The sequence below is a fragment of the Mizuhopecten yessoensis genome, unplaced genomic scaffold (assembly GCF_002113885.1).
Source record: "Mizuhopecten yessoensis strain PY_sf001 unplaced genomic scaffold, ASM211388v2 scaffold11141, whole genome shotgun sequence".
Taxonomy (NCBI): domain Eukaryota; kingdom Metazoa; phylum Mollusca; class Bivalvia; order Pectinida; family Pectinidae; genus Mizuhopecten; species Mizuhopecten yessoensis.
The window spans coordinates 258,042-277,418 of NW_018408900.1; the positions used below are offsets into that span (position 1 = coordinate 258,042).

General features: G+C 35.2%; 2 protein-coding genes across 3 annotated transcripts; one reads left to right on the top strand and one right to left on the bottom strand.

Annotated features, from left to right (window-relative positions):
- Positions 1 to 3,070: 3,070 nt before the first annotated feature.
- On the bottom strand, positions 3,071 to 17,508 carry LOC110466699 (cell cycle checkpoint protein RAD17-like). The gene is made up of 18 exons (XM_021523394.1): positions 17,388 to 17,508; positions 16,233 to 16,394; positions 14,904 to 15,218; positions 13,854 to 13,931; positions 13,093 to 13,246; positions 12,364 to 12,500; positions 11,226 to 11,278; positions 10,646 to 10,777; positions 10,375 to 10,444; positions 10,011 to 10,122; positions 9,443 to 9,619; positions 8,896 to 8,984; positions 8,512 to 8,658; positions 7,248 to 7,397; positions 6,652 to 6,691; positions 6,274 to 6,354; positions 5,956 to 6,013; positions 3,071 to 4,821 (listed from the first exon to the last, which is right to left on the bottom strand). The coding sequence occupies exons 1-18, from the start codon at positions 17,388 to 17,390 to the stop codon at positions 4,647 to 4,649; spliced, it is 2,133 nt and encodes a 710-aa protein (XP_021379069.1). The 5' UTR covers positions 17,391 to 17,508; the 3' UTR covers positions 3,071 to 4,646.
- A 178-nt stretch (positions 17,509 to 17,686) lies between these two features.
- Positions 17,687 to 19,033, top strand: LOC110466679 (transmembrane protein 69-like). Of its 2 annotated transcripts, none has more exons than XM_021523358.1 (2): positions 17,687 to 17,720; positions 18,083 to 19,033. In XM_021523358.1, the coding sequence occupies exon 2, from the start codon at positions 18,127 to 18,129 to the stop codon at positions 18,964 to 18,966; it is 840 nt and encodes a 279-aa protein (XP_021379033.1). In that variant the 5' UTR covers positions 17,687 to 17,720; positions 18,083 to 18,126; the 3' UTR covers positions 18,967 to 19,033. The 2 variants fall into 2 exon arrangements, with proteins under 2 accessions (XP_021379033.1, XP_021379032.1); XM_021523357.1 differs by lacking the exon at positions 17,687 to 17,720 and adding an exon at positions 17,734 to 17,834.
- Positions 19,034 to 19,377: the final 344 nt, after the last annotated feature.

Below are 19,377 nucleotides of genomic sequence, written 5' to 3' on the forward strand. Positions count from 1 at the left end.
ACTATATAATGAACCTGAAATAAGCAGCCACCTGTCTAATGCGGCCAGCGGTCACAACACTCTGGCCCGAGACGTTATCTCCACCTGTATTCTGCCGTCATTTTGTCCAGAAATTGACATTAAGAAGATCACAATATATTAACAAGAATACATCTCAATAGAGCAAAGCTAATTACAATGTGTAATTAAAAACCATAGGTAAGGCCATAATAAATTATTTGCTAGATTCTCATCCCCGCCCGCCCCCTCTTTGAGGCCCCGCCCCAATTTTTTTTATTTGCAAAAAAAAAACGAAAATACGAAATCCGGATTTTTTTTCCGTTTTCCGCTTCAAAAATTAGTTTTATATTATCAATATCCGGTTGTAGAAAACTCGTCGTCTGCAAGTATGGTTTTTGTAATTCTAAAGCTGAAACGGCAACTTGCCGTTCTTAAAGATTGGAGTGGGTGTTCAGTAGCCGATACTAAAACATTAATGCAAGTCTTTCATGAATTAGCCGAAGGAACAATTGACAAATCTGCGCCCGTAGAGTGTGGTAACAGGGCCGTTGTTTTCGGCCGGTAAATCGAAAGTGGAACTGACCCAGTGTGATGGCGCATGTACGGTGGGGGAAGTGGTGTCGTACCTCGGAGCTTTAAATGTTCTGTGTCAAAAAGTGTGGGAAGGCAACCTGCACTCTTTGTAAACGACCAAACTTACCTGCAGATACCTTTGAAGGACTTCACTTTCTGCCAGACCCAGAACCTGATACTGGTGACAAGTACAAGTCCTTTGATCAGTTACATCATATATGGACACGAAACTAGTGAAAAGCACAGGCCCTCACTAGGACACAAGCCAGGTCCTGGGCATGGTATGCAATTCTCACCCACCGCCCAAACTGCTAAAAATGTTGAAATGGTGATATACTGTTCTGAATGTGACAAGCCTCGTTTTCTCTACTGCAAGCATGTTGTAAGAGGAAAGAAAAGAAAGGAATTGCAAACTATGTTGGGCGATTTGTCGTACACGTGTGGTTTTGATTTCGCTGATGTAAAAACCAAACAAGAAAATGTGTTAAAATCAGTGTTTGTAAGAAAAAATCTGAAATGTGATGGGCCAGTTGAACTGGCCTATTTCTCTGCTGGTTTCGAAGCAGTATGCTTCCATTGTGGCACAGATGACAATGTGGCTACATCTGAGGAAAACTACCCCATATGCCAGAACTGTTTGGCCAATGGCAAGGTCACTGTAATTAAAAGAGGACGATATGTGAAAAAGTAATGTGGTGTGTATTCATACCAAAAGTTAGTACAGATATATATATGTGGCATGAACAGTGAAATGGTGTTCAATGTGTATACTGCATACTCAAAGTTGTTATTAACAAAAAATAAAGATAAATGTACACTGAACATGCGCCTTTATTGCACTATTTTAACACATTTGCAACCATTTCAAATTTTAGGAAAAATAAAAAATAAAAAATAAAATTCGCCCCCCCCGCCCCAATTTTGAAAAGAATTTGGATGAGAATCTAGCAATTAATTTATTATGGCCTGAGGTTTGACACGTTGAATTGACAAGTTGTTTACACAGCGATTTTCAGCTTGCAAATTGGGACAGGTCCTACCGACCCATCAACAATGTTTTATAAACAAAACTGCTTCCGGTCTGCCAGTCACTATTTCTAGCTCAACGAAGCACACATGTCCAAAGGATAAATTTCACAGTGCAGACGCTGAATCAGATTTCTTTTTTCAATACTACGTCGTGATTTATTTCTTTAATATATTTATTTGGTTTGTAATAGCTGTGCCAGATCAGGACATTAGTGTTAACCTTTCCATATGGCGCATGGGTGCTGTGAATAAACCGTTACGTTAAGTTAAAAGCTCAAAGATTCTTGCAAAGTTCTAGATTCATTGAGTGATTTATTTATAAGTCATTAATTAACTAAATACTGATATATCATTTCATTAGAAAACTATTTGAACCACATAGATCAGAATACATCGCAATGCAGATTTTCATTAATAGTAGATCTACATGTAGATTTCAGTACTGGTGGTTGTCTGCTAGCGCAAAACGTATATGGAACACGTGTGTAGCCAAACAAAAATAAGTTCATCATTTCAAGAAATTAATCACCAAAACGCCTTTGTATTTCATTGATTATGCATTTATATTCAAGTATGAAATCGTACCCCTGTTGATGAAGGGAGAAAAGTTCAAAATAACATAGCAGCCTATATTGCCGGGAAATTTTCATTATAACCCATGGATGTATGAAAACTTGGTTGTGATTTTCTGTTGAGCCTGGTTTTAGCAGCCACCTGTCTTAAGTAGCCAATTTCTGCCGGTTCCTTGGGTGGCCTCTTAATACAGGTTTGACTGTATGTCATCTTTAAAAAGGGAAGAGTTCATCCCATATTTATAAGGGAATAGGCTGTGACCATATAGAACAAGAGTATTGTGAGCAATTCAATCACCAGCCTCTGGACAAACTATTCTCGAACTTAAGACAGGGATATCCCACATGAAACCCCATCCTAGATTTTTCTATCTCTCCGACCTGTCTGGTATCTTTTTGTGACATTTCACGGCATTTTCACACAGCGATATATTCATCCCCGCGCAAGTGATATACAATTTTTGTATTATTTTTTGTGGTTATATGTATTATTTTGATGTTGTTAGATTACTGACGTTGTAGATAAAATGAAAAAAAGTGATAACAAACTTTTAGCTGTCAAAATCCAAGATGGCCACCTCCCAGTCATCTTGTTCATGCACAACAATGGACTAACAGAAAACTACTTGTCAAATACGCAAAAAATCCCTCCCGTAATTATTTTTGGAAAAAGCAAATACAACTTTAACTGCCAGATTCATGGCCACCTAACAGACATTATTTTATTGCAATTAAGCTTCAAAATTAAACATGCATATATTCCGTCTTTGCGTATTGCAGAGTTATCTTCTCTTGTAAGCAGGTATTGATTGTTACGTCATCGGTTTGTGAGAGTAACGTCATCAATGTTTGAGAAAACAACGTAATTTTCTCACACAAACCAATGACGTAACAATCAATACCTGCACACAAGGGAAGATAACTCTGTAATACACAAAGGCGGAATATGCAACCAAGTAACAATAGGTCTCTACTAATTCAATTTGAAAAATGTCCATCCAGTACATCGTGAGCAAGAAATGTTTAGGGCCAGATGACAGTTGGATGACATATCTCAAACTTAAGGCAACACCTGATCATCTAAGTATTGTGGGTAAAAAAAGGAGGTAATCAAGTAGTGTCCATTTTATAATATCCTCCGTACTAGTTTCACTGTTTGTCCTTGATCAATCCAGTGAAATGTGTGAGACATTTATTACTCAAAGTGACCCTAGCAGATTCTGGCATACATGTACAATTTAAATTTTTGAAAGTGTGATAGAATGTATAAATTACTTTAATGTCAAAATAATTGCAAATCGGATAAATTACTTTATTTAAAATGACTGGTTTGCTTAACAATCACAAAGTACAGTTGAGTAACAGTTTAGGACACAAATAAATAACTTCAGAAATAACATGTTTGTAACGATACAGGGTCTAGCCAGATGGTTAAAACATAAACAGACCCAGTTATAAGTTAAGCAGTGAAAAATAACTTAACTAGCACTTGTAACATTTGAAAAAATATTATCAAGAAGTTTATTTCTACACCTGAAACTTCAGGTTCAAACTACCTAGAAATAATACCTCACAAAATATTACCATTTATCAATCAATACTTATTTTTCGTGATTATGCTTACAATGATTTATTGGCGAGTGTTTTAATTTGTGAAATGAAGAGAAGAATTGACATCAACAAATAACTCATGTTGAGATGTGCTTGAATAACAAATTGCACAATATGTGAACTTTACGCAAGAATCAACAGGAAAATAAACACCCATAAAAATTAATTGATTACAGTTGTGTATTTTGTACCATCTACGACAACTGCCTCCACAGAAGGCACTGGGAATAGGAGCACTAGTACTCCTATTATCCGAGTTTCAAACTCCATCCTCTACAAAATGTCTAAGGCATTTCTTTTTAAATTACAATCGGTAATGCATATTCAAGAAAACATTCAAACATTTAAATTAATTTGTAAACCTACGACAGAAACTTTACTTTAATGTCTTGAATGCATGGTACATTTAACAAAATTCTATCATAAATATGAGGTAAAGCACTTATACTTAATTCTCTCACAACACATTAGACACTTGTATTTAATTATCACGCAGGACGAATAAGCACTTAAATGTTATTCTCTCACAAACATGAGGTAAAGCACTTAGACTCAATTCTTTCACAAATAATACAGTCGCCGTTATGTTGTCCCTTCTGTCAGTAAGAGATCTAGTATTTTTACCTCTATGCTCAAACAAACAATTACAGCAATTGTGTTGTCTCCTTTCTAGTTTGTGTTGTCTCCCTACAGCGTGTCAGACAAGGGAAGAGCACATCACCTAAACGCTCCAACAAATGATACAGCAGCTGTGTTGTCTCTCCTGTTTGTCAGAGGTGTAGCACCTTATCTGAACTCCCACAAACAATCAAGTGGTTGTATTTTCCTACTCTAGTAGAGAGCTACTTGTATAAATTTACATCAGTCATCAAAATCTTCTATTATTAGCTCCTCCTCCTCTTCCTGAGCAGTTCTGACTTTTGATTGGCTATTGCTGACGAATTCATCATCATCCTGAACAGACTTGATCTCCATACTTTGGGATGGAGGAGGAGATTCATCCGTATCAACATCTTTCTCATCCAGTTTCTCGGACCTGTAATATTTAAGATGTCTTCCCCAATTTTAAAATCATTTGTATATAGCAGAAAATGTACTGCTTCTTGGAAAGAGACATTCAATCCATGAAGAACATGTGTTACATCTCAGCCAACTATTGACAGATTTGCTAGGCTTTTGTTTTAAATTTTTTAAACACCATGAATACTGATTTTTCTCTCATTCTTAATTTTTTCCAGGTCACTTACAGAATCTTTCCCTGATAGAAAACTACATAGGTATCTTTAGACATGTGCATCATTACATCAAATCCATCAAAAGGTTTTGATAGTTATAATTACTTTTCTATTTTTATTTATGTTTAAGTTGTTATATGTGTTTATAAATTGTTTTTCATTATTTTGCCTGATTTATTTGTTACATTGATTCTGTTCATTTTGAAATTACTCTACCAGGATGCATGTCATGAAATCTGTTTAATTTTTAATTTATACAAATTCAGATCGATTTCTCAGTTAACAAGTTTACTTTTCTAGGTAACATCCGTCCCCTCCATCACCCCCACCCCCTCCCACCCCACATTTCCTTCCTTAACCTACCTTTTTCCCTTTCCCCAAAAACATATACACTATTTTTACAATATGTATTGAGGAGAGGACTCTATTAAGTTGTAATAACTTGTTGTCCGATCCATTTGTATATTTGTACAATAAAATATGTTTAAACAAATCTTTCCCTACATAGAGGGTATGACAAAGATACCTCAATCATGGGAATGAGATTCTTTAATGTTGAAACCTAAAGTTCTGTGGAATGTTTAACATTCAATACCCAAATGTCTGTAAAAACCTTGCTTTCTGTGCCTGCCAACTGCCCGAACATAATTTGATGTTATCTAATTACAAAAAGTTATGTCATTCAATTGACATCACCAGCATCTGTAAACTTTCTCCACTCTAGGTGGTCGCAGAAGTTCACTCGCAATGGGAGACAACTCTGTGAAGGATGGTGGAAAAGTTGGCCTGAACAATTGTGTATCCCTTTGAAATATTTATTACACAACATATTTACATTTTACACTCAAAAGTTGAGTATGTCAACATTCTGGTTTTTAAGAATCATGTGATAAAGATGGTACATTTTTTAAAACATTATGGATGTGTGAACTTACCTTCCTGGAATCTTTAACTTAGAAAACCTACAGAATTCTTGTAAAAATGATGCTTGACCTAAATAAAAATAAGGAAAATTAGGATAACTCAATATGTAATGGAGGTCATTATTTTTAATACTTCAGCCAGGGATCGAACTCTAGACCTCCGTTTACTAGATTGACACCTTAGCAGAGCCAGTAGGAAGATGCTAGTAGTACTTTACAAGGGTGACATGCACTGCATTAGATAGTGTGAGACAACATAGACACATGATTATTATTTACAACTCGGCTGTAACTCCACCCAATATCTCAGGTCCATCATACTTATCTCACCTGGCTGGTGCAGTGTAGTGTTGATGACAGACAGATAAGGCAGGATTTCTGTTTGGAGTATTTCTGGTGTCCAGGCGTATTCTGAGGGAGAGTAAAACCACTTACTAATTAAAATGAGTTTTAAGATCTCAACTGAGTCTGCATTTCACATAAGATTTATTGAACAAGTCAACCACTTTTCAGAAGTTTCATTTTAATGAGATTGAATTATGTAAAGTATAGAAAATTGTAGATTTTTTTTACATTGCAACTCATATAGAGTACTCATTTTAGTGCAAGAGGTCAAATTTCATGCACATCCACCGCTTCAACCAGACAAAACATTATCTACATTTTCTCTGTCAGCGTGGAATCCCCATAGGTATAAATGTTAAATACCTTTAAAAAGGCACCTGGCACTTTCACAACTGTCTCTGGCCTGAAAACAAAATGAGATCAAATTACAAGTAATTCTTCAGTAGTTTCGTTCTGTTGGACATAAGAATTCAATACCTCTAAAAATGTTCATAAATCTTTAGAACTGAGAATAAAACATTTACACAACACTGATTCTTATCAAACTTTAATACTTATTACAGACAATCTGATTAAAATCATATGTTACACATGGCTTCGTTAACTTTGTACTACGCCAGGCGAAGCCATGTAACAGATGATTTTAATAAGATTGTATCACAGACAGTTATAGGACTTTGTTTCATTATCCAAAATACAAAAGTAAGTAAATGGGACCTTTTTTTTATCCTTTGATACTTTAAAACGTTCTGTATTTTGGAATGAAGCTACTAGAGTTATCATATCTGCATAGTGTGTATTGTATATCAGGGAAACTAAAAATTAATAAAACAAACAACAACAAAAATGTGAAAGCCTGTCTTAGTATGGAAAATAATAGGAACACTTCATTTTAAAAGTGCAAATAATTTCAGAAATTTGCTAGAGAAGGCACAGCGACAGAAGAAGGTAATGCTTACCTGTTTTATGGCAGTGTACCACTGCGGTTTGTGTAACGGTTTCCATCCAAGTCCAGACCCGGCTGATGAAAACCTTGCTCTTGCAGAGTTAGCATGGATTATCCCCCTTGTGGCGACTGATGCTGCATACTGCTGTAACACTGACCGAGACTGCAAGAGAAATATTGGCACTGCTGACATCACAAGTCTAGTGTAAATAATGACCAAAATTTGCTATATTCATAGTTTTCATCATGTTCTGTCAACTTTCTTATTTTAGTGCACTGAAATTGTATCCAAATATTATCCAAATTTAATAGATTAACACATTGATGGGTGAACCCACAATTTATTCAAAAGAGAACAATATACAGAAACACTTTAAAACATTATCTAAAGTGCAAGAGGTGCTTAAATAGAATAACTGCTAAAACAAGTTAATTTACAGCATCATTGACCATACTTATCTCGTGAATTATAAAAAGGTCATACATGTATCTATAAAATATCTATTGTCAAAAAGTATACAACCAAATCTGTAGTGCAAACCCTTTTAACAGATATTGAACATGTCACAATTCTATCATGAGACATTAAAAATCTCAAATACATGTCTTTGAGGGTTAAATTCCATCCTTAAACTTTTCATGTTGCTATCATATTATTGCTGTGAAGTCAATTTTTGTGTCGCCTGCAACGCGAGGCAACATATAGGTATTACTTTGTAGGCGTCCACGTCGATTGCGTCGTCCGAAACAAGTTTTTTTTGTATTTCAGAAGTATAAGTGCATTTTTGGTGGAGTTATGCCCCTTATATTTCCAAATAAGGGCATTGTGTAGAAAATGCAAGAGCTTTTTCAATTTTCAATCAATACCTTTCAAATTGTGTACGGTAATGCTAGAAGCAATAATGTTCAAAAGGGTTTTTCTGTCTAGTCTCAACTTTCCGCGTTTTTGCATATCTGTTTACACGATAACTCAAGCCAAAACACTTTTCTTTAATACTAAAAGTGCTTAGCAGGCGACACATCCACTCCCGTGGAATTCTTGTTTAAGTTCTATAAAACAGATCATTATAAAAGTAAAATTTGAAACATATATATATATATATATATATAAATTTACTAGATTTCTTTATTATTATAAACAATTCACCCTCCAGCATGGATTTCAGGATTCAGTTCCACATCCCTTTTAACTCATGTTTTGCTTTAGACTTTAACTTGTATTTTTTAAAACACCCCCATTTAGCTCATACGGTAATGTCATGACAAGTAAAACTTACTGCCCAGTCTTCAGTCAGATGGTCTGCATCACTTAGGTACTGTGATGCCCGTGCTATATCATCCAGGTCAGTGAAGAACTCCATGTAGTTCTGGTGTAGATAGGCACTGAAGTAGTCCCCAGACAGGTGCGACTTCTCCACGACATCCTGAGCAAAATCAATGGACAATATCAGTCAATGACTGTTTAACTGGTTTTAAAACCCACTTCAAAATACTTCTTTGGCAAAAATATAAGAAAAAATTGCCCATTAAATATTGAATACAACCTACATTATTCTGACCCAACCAATTTCTTGCTATGATGACAAAGAAATTTTACTTCATTAAATCAGCACTGAAGAAATCATGTAGTAAGAGACATGTTTGTAACTATCCCTAGTCACCTCTGGGTTAATGATGAGAGGGTCCCGGTGATGTTCCTGAAGGTGGACAGCAAGTTTAGGCTCGTCTGGGTGAGCGCTGGGATCATCTCCTAGCAATATATAACACACTGGTTATTTCTGCTTCTATACATGATGGGAGATTCATTTTTAATTTGTTGTATAAATAAATGCCATACACCTTTGCAGTTGACAGTCTCATACATACTTTCTTTGCACTTAGAAACTTTGTCAATACAATGACTGAATGTACTTACCTTTCCACTGAAGAAGTTCATCCATGGTAATGTTTGCAATAGGGAATTTGCTCATAATTTAATATGTTTGCAGAAGAGAATTTTGTACTTTATACTATGTTTACATTAAAAAAATTGCCCCTACTCACATTTGCAGTTAAGAATATTTTCCAACATTCATATTTGCAGTTGAAAATGTTGCTCCTACATTCATGATTACAATAGAATGATTTTGCCCACACTTACCTTTGCAGTAAAAGTAAATACTTTTGCCAACATTAACTTTAATATTAAAGAATTTTAGTCACACTCACGTTTGCAGTAGAGAATTTTGCCCAATGCCCTAAACAAGAAGAGAGAAGTATCCCGTCCTCCAATAGAAGCAAGATCTGAATCTTTCTTGTCCGATGACTTGGACTTGGCTTTTCCTCTCGGTTTCTTCACAGGTTGTTTCCCTTTGACTAGAGCACTTGGTAAAAGGTCCTTGGTATCTGGGAACCACACAATATAACTGGTGCAATAAACCAAAATACCAGCATACCCTAGACATCTCAATTAACAGTGTCACATTTACATAAATATTATTTTGCAAATCACCATTTACTTGAAAACAATTTCATCTCATCTATTAACACCAAAGGCAATTTTACACCCCCCCCCCCCCCCCCATATTTTAGAACATAATAACTCAAAGGTAATACAACATGTAGACATCATAAAAGGACAATTTTGTAAATAACAAGTGTTTGAGTTTTATCAGCTTTCAATATATATCCCTCAAACCTGAGATATGTTTGTCGATATGTGATGAACTTTGCTTAGAGAAAATCATTTGTATTACCCAAAAAGGATTAAAAAACACTGTCCTATCTGAAGAAATACCTCTGAGACAGGCAAACTGGAGAGTATTGATTGCTCCTCTGATGTCCCCAGCACTAGACATTGCAATGGACTCCAGGATGGCATGAGTTGGGGCAGTAAATTTGTGAAGTCCCTTAAACAGTAATGAAGCAAATACAGGTACCCATCATTTGTATATTTGATATTGAAATACAGTAAAACCTTCCCAATATGACACCCTGTGTGACACAACATATCAGTCAAGTTAGACATGATGTCAGTATACACAGGTCTTATTGGTGATGTAAAGCCGCTGAGTTTACAGTGCAACTGATACTTGAAGTTTTGAAATTTTAAAATCCGTCTTCAATGACACACTCAATATAACAAATATGGCACAAGTTACCTGTGAGGCCTCTTTGGTGGCAATCCTTGTCAGCACTTTGGTCAAGCTTGTCAAAGCAATCGGGTTGAAACTGAATAAAGGTTAAACAAATCCTTTTTAAAACTTATATGCAAACTCCTATTTTCCAAAATTTAAATTTTCATGAAAGTGAAAGATGTTATCTTCTAAAAATTAATTTCAGCATATCATTATGTCAGTGTGGTGAATATTGTTTTCTGTAGCTCATATATATACCCCAGTAGATTTATAGGGTTCGGTTTCCAATGTCTACCTGATATTATCTATGCGCAGGTCCTGCTGTAGTGTCTTGGGAAACAGTAGACGTTCACAACTGGCCGAGTCCCTACTGGTGGAGTCACTCACAATGAACACTAACGGACACTTCCCAACATGGGCATACTTCCTACAATATAAATGAATTCCAGCTGAAATGCAGTGATCTTTTATAGATTGTTTTGCAGTAAATCTTGAGGAGAATTGCATGCAAATTCAGTTCAGTTCAAAGATTTCACAGATATATTGTATACCATATTTATCCAGCAATAAGCCCTTGTCATAATAGGCACAAGCATATCTATTGCAGTTCAGCAGAAATGCCAACAGACACTTTTACATTGACCTGTAATAAGCCAACCCCTATTTTGTGTCAGAAACTTAGGGCTTATTGCTAGATAAATGCAGTTGCAATAATTATTATTTGCAATATTTCATCAAATTATTTTATAAATTTTAATAAATGCACAAAGGATAAAGAACAAGTAGAGTTTACAGGAACCGATCCTACTATTACAATAACACTTGTTTTAATACGAGATCTTACATCTATTGTAAACATAAACATTTCAATTTACCTGAGGGTTTCATGGAAGGCTGAAGCATCTCTATAAAACACATTGGGAAATTCCTACAACAAAAACGTCAAAGATAAAGAATCAATGACACTGGACCATACTACAGACATTGGGAAAACTCCTACCAAATGCCTGTAAGAAATGAATGTCTGTGATCATGTAAATGTTTGATAATTCTGCATAAATAGTAATGGCTACATTGAACCTCGAACCTTGAAATGGAAGCTCATTCATCATACTTGATCACTTTGATAGAATATTCATGTGTTTTTTATCTCTATAGTATGAGGTTTGATAAAATTCCTTTAGTAATGGAGTCGTACATATACAGTGACAATGTCAGCCTTAGCCTTGATCACAGCTAAATATGAATCTAGCAAGTGAACCATTAGTCACAAATCTATCAAATGTTGAAGTTAACATTAAGGAAAATAGATGGAAGGGCAACAGGCAATCGCTGGAGTATAGCTGGCTGGGATAATGTGTTTGGTAACAACGATGTTGATGGTTTTAATTTTCATAATTACTCACCGGCAACAAATTAGGGAAGGTATATTAGAATCAACTTGTCCCTCTGTGTTTCTGTGTATCTGTCTGATAAACTTTATATGGCTAATTATTAACTTCTCTTTCAAGATTGTTGCCATGGCCTCTGGTGGACTGAGATAATATCAGTTATAACTAGAGTTCTAAAGGACTGACTGACTTCGTCGATATTTGTCGGAGTAATACATTGGGGATATAATTTATATCAAATGGACAACATTAAATTTTTGTCTTGGGGTTCAAGATGGCCACCACAGTCTCTGATTGTCAGAGACAATAAAGGATATAACTTGACTAAGGATGACTTTGTCGATACTCTGTGGGAGTGATATGTAGGGAATCCACGTTATAGTTATAGGCTGGTTTTTTAATTTCCGTATTATAGATGACCACAATAGTCTTTGATTTGGTGAGAAAGACAATAACAGTATCTGTATGCCTGTAGCCTAAACTTTTACCTTTTTCGTTGGTTCAGAATTCTGTGTGAACAAAAAACATTGAGAAGTCATCATTGTTTAAAATGGAAAAGTCAAGGACTATGTTAATCTTATCATATGTACCACCACTTAACTGAGGACTGAATCATGTGTACCTCAACTAAAATTATTTTCTTCTCTGTGTTTCCATCCCCAAATATGTCAAGTTTGTTGTACTTGTTGGCACGGAGGAGAAAGTGCTGGAACTGGACCAGCTGTGATTCTGTCTGAATGTCATCATACTGGTACGGGCCTACAAACCAATCACCTTATACAATACCTGGTACTCACACAAAAACAATATCAGCTTTAAAAAAAACTCTCATCTATAAGAATCAATAGCCATTTATTCAAGAAATATTCTATAAAAAAAATAAAAAAAAAATCACAGCATATTTCAAAACACATAGAAATTAGTTTGTTCAGAGTTGAATTGAATAACTTTATTTATGACTTGCAAAATCAAAATGTAGCACCTAAAACTTATACATTATGTACTCCCAAAAATATAAATCCACTAATGCATTTAAATGAAAATGATGTCTTCTGAGTTTTGATAAGTGTACATAATTGTATGAAATGTAAGCGATGATGGTTTTATGAAATCAACTTTTATTTATTATATATGTATAAGAATTTTAATGTTATAACGAATGCAGTTTAAGGAATGTGAATCACATTAGCAAAGAAATTTTCAGAGGGACCAGAGCTTAACCTGGTCTCACTAACAATACTCATGCAAAACTAATACACCTGATTCCTCCCTTTAAAACTCCTGTGACAAATATGTCACTGACAACTTTGAACCTTTCCCTCTAAAATCAACTCCTTCTGTCAGACTATACCTGTGCTAAACTCATCCCTTTTCTTCCAAACTCTGTCTGATCCAACAGGGTTTGACCATTCTTGGACGTCACATTTGAGTTCTCGGGACAATACTTTGACCGTTGCTGACTTCCCTGTCCCTGCCTGACCAGTAAGAATCAAAATAGGCGGCAGCTAAACAAAGGAGCCAAAAAGAACATATACATTTGACATGTAAAACTGAATACTCCCAAGTCTAACCTTTTAACAGGTAATAAGGAGTGAATGGCAAATAGTACAAACAGAATGTATTTTGTATTATTACTATGTTAATAATTAACCACAGTCAGATATTCCACATGTACACATTAGTTATTGAATTTGACCCCATATAAACTTTTAAACGATTCACATCAGGGTCACGATCCATATAAGTTGCCGTCTTTCAATAAACATCAATATTGATTTGTGGAAACATTGCATGTAGGATCTTTTATAACAAATGGTATCTGTGATGAATGATGTTCTGACACAGTAAAAGAATGAATTACTTTTCGTACAATATCAAGCACATTCTAGTACTGGTATACATTGTTATACCATACTTATCCTCCAATAAGTCCAGGGGCCAAACACATTATCTCCAACCCAAAGAAGGGGAGTGGGCTAGTTACAGGACGATGAAAAAGCATTTATTGTTTTATTATGGGTGGGCTTGTGAACAAGCTTTACTGTCAGATAAATACAGTAGATTAGTAAAGAAACTCGACTTAATTTTAATACATGTAACCTGTAAACAAACCTTTGCCTGTGCCTTGAGATGTGTTTGAAACCATGTTTCTAAGTCACTTATTTTCTTTTTGTGTACAGCCAGGTCACCCTGAAATAAATACAAATATCTATTACACCTTCATGGTCAAATTACATTTAACATTGTAAATTACTCTTTCATAGAAGATGAATTTTTGTTTTTATAAGCAAGAAAACTCATATGCAACTTAAAGTCTTTAGTGAATATCATTTCCGTAGATAGTTTCTTTTCATATTTAAACAGTATCTTGTCATCCCAAATTAAAGATGTAAAAGTAAATTCAAGGGAGATTACTTCTTCCTTTTTCTCTTTCTCAAACAGTATACTGGATTATCTAGGTAGCAGAGTACAGTAGAAATGGCCTGATCCTAAAAATGAAGGGCATGTCTCAGATAAACATGGATAGTGGGTTCATCCTGCACAACACACCTACATATATATTCATATTTATAAACTACATTTTGGATACATTTTTTCAGAGGAAAAAGGTGGGTTTTTTGAAAAAGTGTTTTCCCCAGATTTGGGACTTGTAAAAACCATGATTACCACATCAAAAAAACACACAAAAAACATGATTTTTAACCCAAAATTTTACCCTCTCTAGCAGTAATTTTTTTCTTAAAGCCTGTCTTAAATTAAATATCACCTACTTGATAACAGAAATACTGACGTTTTAGCAAAGGTCATTCAACTGGATTTTTCACAATATGTTCACATGTGCTAAGTACAAAAATAGACTACATGAAAAGCTAGCTTTTGTTGTGTAGAAACAGATTTGTAAATGGCCAAAACTGTAGTCTCAAACCAAATTCGATTTTTTTTTATCTTTTTTAAATTATATGAAGCCCACATAGTCCACTTCATCATATATATGCCAATTTTAGTGCTGCTTTTTTTCTTTCTAAATTTGATACATGTCGTATTACAGGGGTTATTCATTGTACAAAAATATCACCCATGGCCACCGTACGCTACTGTACACTGCTACCCTAGGAATATGCCACAAAGAATGACAAATACACTTTCACTGTTTAAATTAACCTGATTATTAGGAGCATATTTGTCAGACCACAACTCCGACTCGTAAGCTGGTCTTTTCTTCCCCGACAACCAACACCGGTCACCTGATGATGAGACTTGTTCACTGTTTATCTGGGGTGTAGTTTTACTGGCTTTTGATTGGTCAGCTGTGTTGCTAATGCTGGTTGTGGCTGACTTAGACACTTTCAGGATAGACTGACTAGAACTAGTGGTGTTTGCTCGCTTCGGTGCAGACTTGGCTGGGCGAGAGGAAGCAGCAAAGCAATCAAATGCATCAAAATCACCAAAAGATGATGTTACCCACTTTGCAGAATTCTGTTAAAAAAAGTAATTTGTAAAAATAAAATACAAAAATGAACAGGTTTATGAAATAATACAATATCTATAAAGATATCAGTAATTACTGCAGCTGTGCAAATAAGATATGTAAATTCTAGTGACACGCTTTTCCTTTACTACTGTTGATTAATAATTACATACATTTTTCTGACAATTTGTTTCACTTAAATTTGTCTAGAGCATGAACTAATTATTTATCCCTATGACATGCATGTTGAGTGGAACACTGATGTCCTTGCAACAAAGTATAGAAAATTAATTTCATGAAATTAATTTTACATGGGGTAGGTACATATTTTGGAGTTATTACAGGTAAAATATCAATGACATTGATGAAAAGAAAAAAGAGTCTCACAGACTGATTGCACGTATACTGAGGCTATGTATACCAACTATAACCTTGTAGCACTATTTGAGGTTTTAAAATAATAATTTATTGGTATAAAGTGATTTGTCATGTGTGGGCAAGCATTTTATTGGGTGCCCTTTTGTCACATGATGAAACCTGGCAAACAAGGCAAAGTACTCAATAAGTCATAGCTTGATACACTGTTTGTGTATAAAGTTAAAATATATTATATGACTGTGGTATATAGTTCTCCTAGCTTGACAGCTAAGGCTAGGAGATTTTATGTCAGATGCTAGAAAACATTTTCCTTATTAACTACATATGAAAATATTGGTGGGATTGTTAATTTTTTCAATATCTGCCTGCAGGCTAGCTAGTACTGTAAATATCGGTATGAAAGTATACACCATGGTCTCACACTTTCATTTTGTTTAAGCATTGTTCACCATTGCTATTGTTAAATAATTGCTAATTTATTGCTGATCTACCTTAAAAAAAAAACATATTTTGAATTAACATACTTATATAAATTTATATGAGTGTGAGTAAAATGTGAAAAAGTTGCCATCAGGGATAGATTGTCCTTATATTATTCATGGTAACACTTGCTATAGTCCCAGTATACAGCAATATATAATAACCTTGCAATTAATGGACTGTAGAATTGATTTATCGCGTTTTCTTTTCTTGTCAGGTTTTTGGGTCGACAATTCTGGTGATGAAGCGAGGTCAATGACAGAATCATTACTGTCTTCATTATCAGCAAAACTGTTTCCACCATCACTTTTCATTTCAAATTTATTCTGAAATAGAAAATTGCTTGAAGTATAACATGTGACAATTTTATGCATTTTCTAACCTCACATCTAAATATAAATCTATATATGTGTATACAAGAAAAAGCTGACATTTCAAACTTTTGATCACAGTATTAGATTTAGAAATTGCTATAAAGTCTGTGGTTTGATGTAGCCAAAGAAAATAATTAATTTTAATTATTAAAATACGAAAAGTCATAGTTATGCGACATCTAATTTAATAGTCCGAAGTATTCTGACGTTTTATCGACTTTTTTCATATCGGTCTGTCGTCGATTAACGTCATAAACGACGACAGACCGATATGAAAAAAGTCGATAAAACGTCAGAATAATTCGGACTACTAATTTAAGTACTGAAATGTAGTACCAATATTAATACCTGGCCTCTTCTACGCCGGCCGCAATATAAAAAACAATATATCAGCATCAGAAAGCTACGTTATCGCAGCTAACTGAATGTACCGTTTGACCACAGGGTCACGTTACAATCACACATATGCTATATACTGATATGGGTCACAACACACATAAACATGTATGTTTGTGTGTGTTGTGACCCATATCAGCATTCCGTCTTTGGGTATTGCAGTTATCTTCTTTACGTCGTTTTCTCAAAAATTAATGACGTTACTGACGTGACAATCAATACCTGCTCTCAAGAGAAGATAACTCTGCAATACGCAAAGACGGAATAGGCTAGCATATGTGTGATTGTAACGTGACCCTGTGGTTTGACGGCTTCTAATCATAGGATTATGGTTGCCAGAATTATTGATAATACCTCTGACCAAAATTTTCTTATTCAACATGTACACAGAATAATCGAAAGAAGGCGTTGAAGTATTTACAGATAGAGATAGATAGATAGTACAGATCTAGATGTCCGAGGAAGTTTATATCTTTAGTTTATACAGCAGATATGGATAATTTAGTACTATTTTCAGACTTCAGACTTGTGGATTATGTCATTGTATACCATAATCGCAGAACTTCCGTTCGTTCTTCACTTTGAAATGAAAGTCTATTATACATGTAGGAATTTTGTAATTTCATTTCTGCAAAACTCCACGAGTTTTGAAACAGCCGCCATGTTTGTGATCACAGGATGTCGCATATGCTATTGAAAAAACAAACATAACATTAATATGCCAGGACAGTCAGCTCAATTTGATAACGATATCGTATATTTTTGTACAAATGATTTCTTTCTAGTTCTAAATTTACATGTTTTTGTGTTAGCAATAAAACATATTAATAATTGACTTGTTTTTATTTGTTATTACTTCAGCGGCTTGACAGTGGCTAACCGGTAAGACCTTTTACAAAGCGAATGTTGTGAAGTCACAGTTTTGGGGCAAAAGCACATCTGTCATATATATTTGCAATGCAATGACAACACAACCGTCAACGCATCTATCACAAGGTCATTGATCCGCCAGCCGTCTGTACATTTTGTCGGCTCTATATAAAGCTCGTCCTAGACTTACACTAGTTCCAAATGGACAGAGTAGAAACCCCTTTTCACAATATCATTCTCTTGATATGTTTTCAATATGTTGTATTTGAAATTCAAATATATATTTTATTATGCAGAACAAAGTTAATTATTTTTAAGATATGTCTATTGTCAGAATAAGACTTAAAATGTTTTATACTTTTTTCTTATTTCAGGTCATCTCTTGCACACCAGTCTCATTTTCCCTTCTTGGCATACAATGATCAAAAGTTTCAATGCAAGTTTTTCCTGTGTAAAGAAAGTATGGACTAAATTACCTGGTCATGGATCGGCATACACGATCTCTGTTAATGGATATGGAGGTGTCAGTAGTACATCTGTACATGTGTTATCAGACTTACAGAAAAGACGTAGTTCAAATAATGTGACTACTGATAGTAAACAAACTGTATTAGTGAAGAATTTGTCCAGCTACAATGGCCATTATATAACAAAGTCAGTGTGTGCAAAAATATTACCTACAAGTTTCATATTGCAAAGATTTGAAGCACAAGTAACAAATACATATCAGAAGAGACTTTTCCATGAGGACAGAAAAACAACCGCCTTGACTGTGCTGGGAAGTCTCAAGGAACTGAAAGCCTCTCCTGTTCCTGCACTTGTGTTGGGATTCTCTGGCCTCATTCCCTTTGTGGCCGCCCCCACATACCTTGTTATGAATCAATTGTTCATGCCTGACATAGCTTTTGCCCAGCTGGTTTATGGTGCCACCATCTTGTCCTTCTTAGGAGGTATCCGATGGGGGATGACAATTCCTGAGGACAGCATCCTGCAGCCCAACTGGTTCAATCTGTGTTACAGTGTCACCCCTTCCTTGGTCGCCTGGGCTGGAGTTCTTATGCCAAGTCCCCTTTCATCGTTGACTCTTATGCTAGGCTTTGCAGGAGCATGCTATATGGACATGGTTTCCTATGGTTATCCCCCTTGGTTCAAAGGCCTCAGATTTACTTTGACATTTGTAGCCATCCTATCCCTGTGGACAACACTGATGTGTAGTCTATTATTGGACACTAAACCCAACAAAGAAGAAAAGAAATGAATAGACTTTCAATACTAAACCAGTTTCCTGCAATTTGATAATTTATTAAAATGGTATTAAAGTTTCATCAAGTTTTGTTCTTTTAGCTCACCTGGCCCATTGAGGTTATACCAGTATGCAATGACCCTCGCCTGACATCAACTTTTTACTACAACTTCTTCTGAAGAAGCAAGAGGCCTAGGGGGATGATATTTGGCCAGTAGTATGCTGGGATGAAGGGTTACCAAGTTTGTTCAAATGAATGACCTTGACTTGCATTCAAGCTTATTGGAGTTGATTTTCTGAAGAAAGAAAAAAATCCAACAACTTCTTCTGAATAATCAAAAGGCCTAGGGTGATGATTTTTTGCCAGTAACCTGCTGGGATGAAGGGGTTCAATTTTCAAATTTTGTTCAAATGAATGACCTTGAT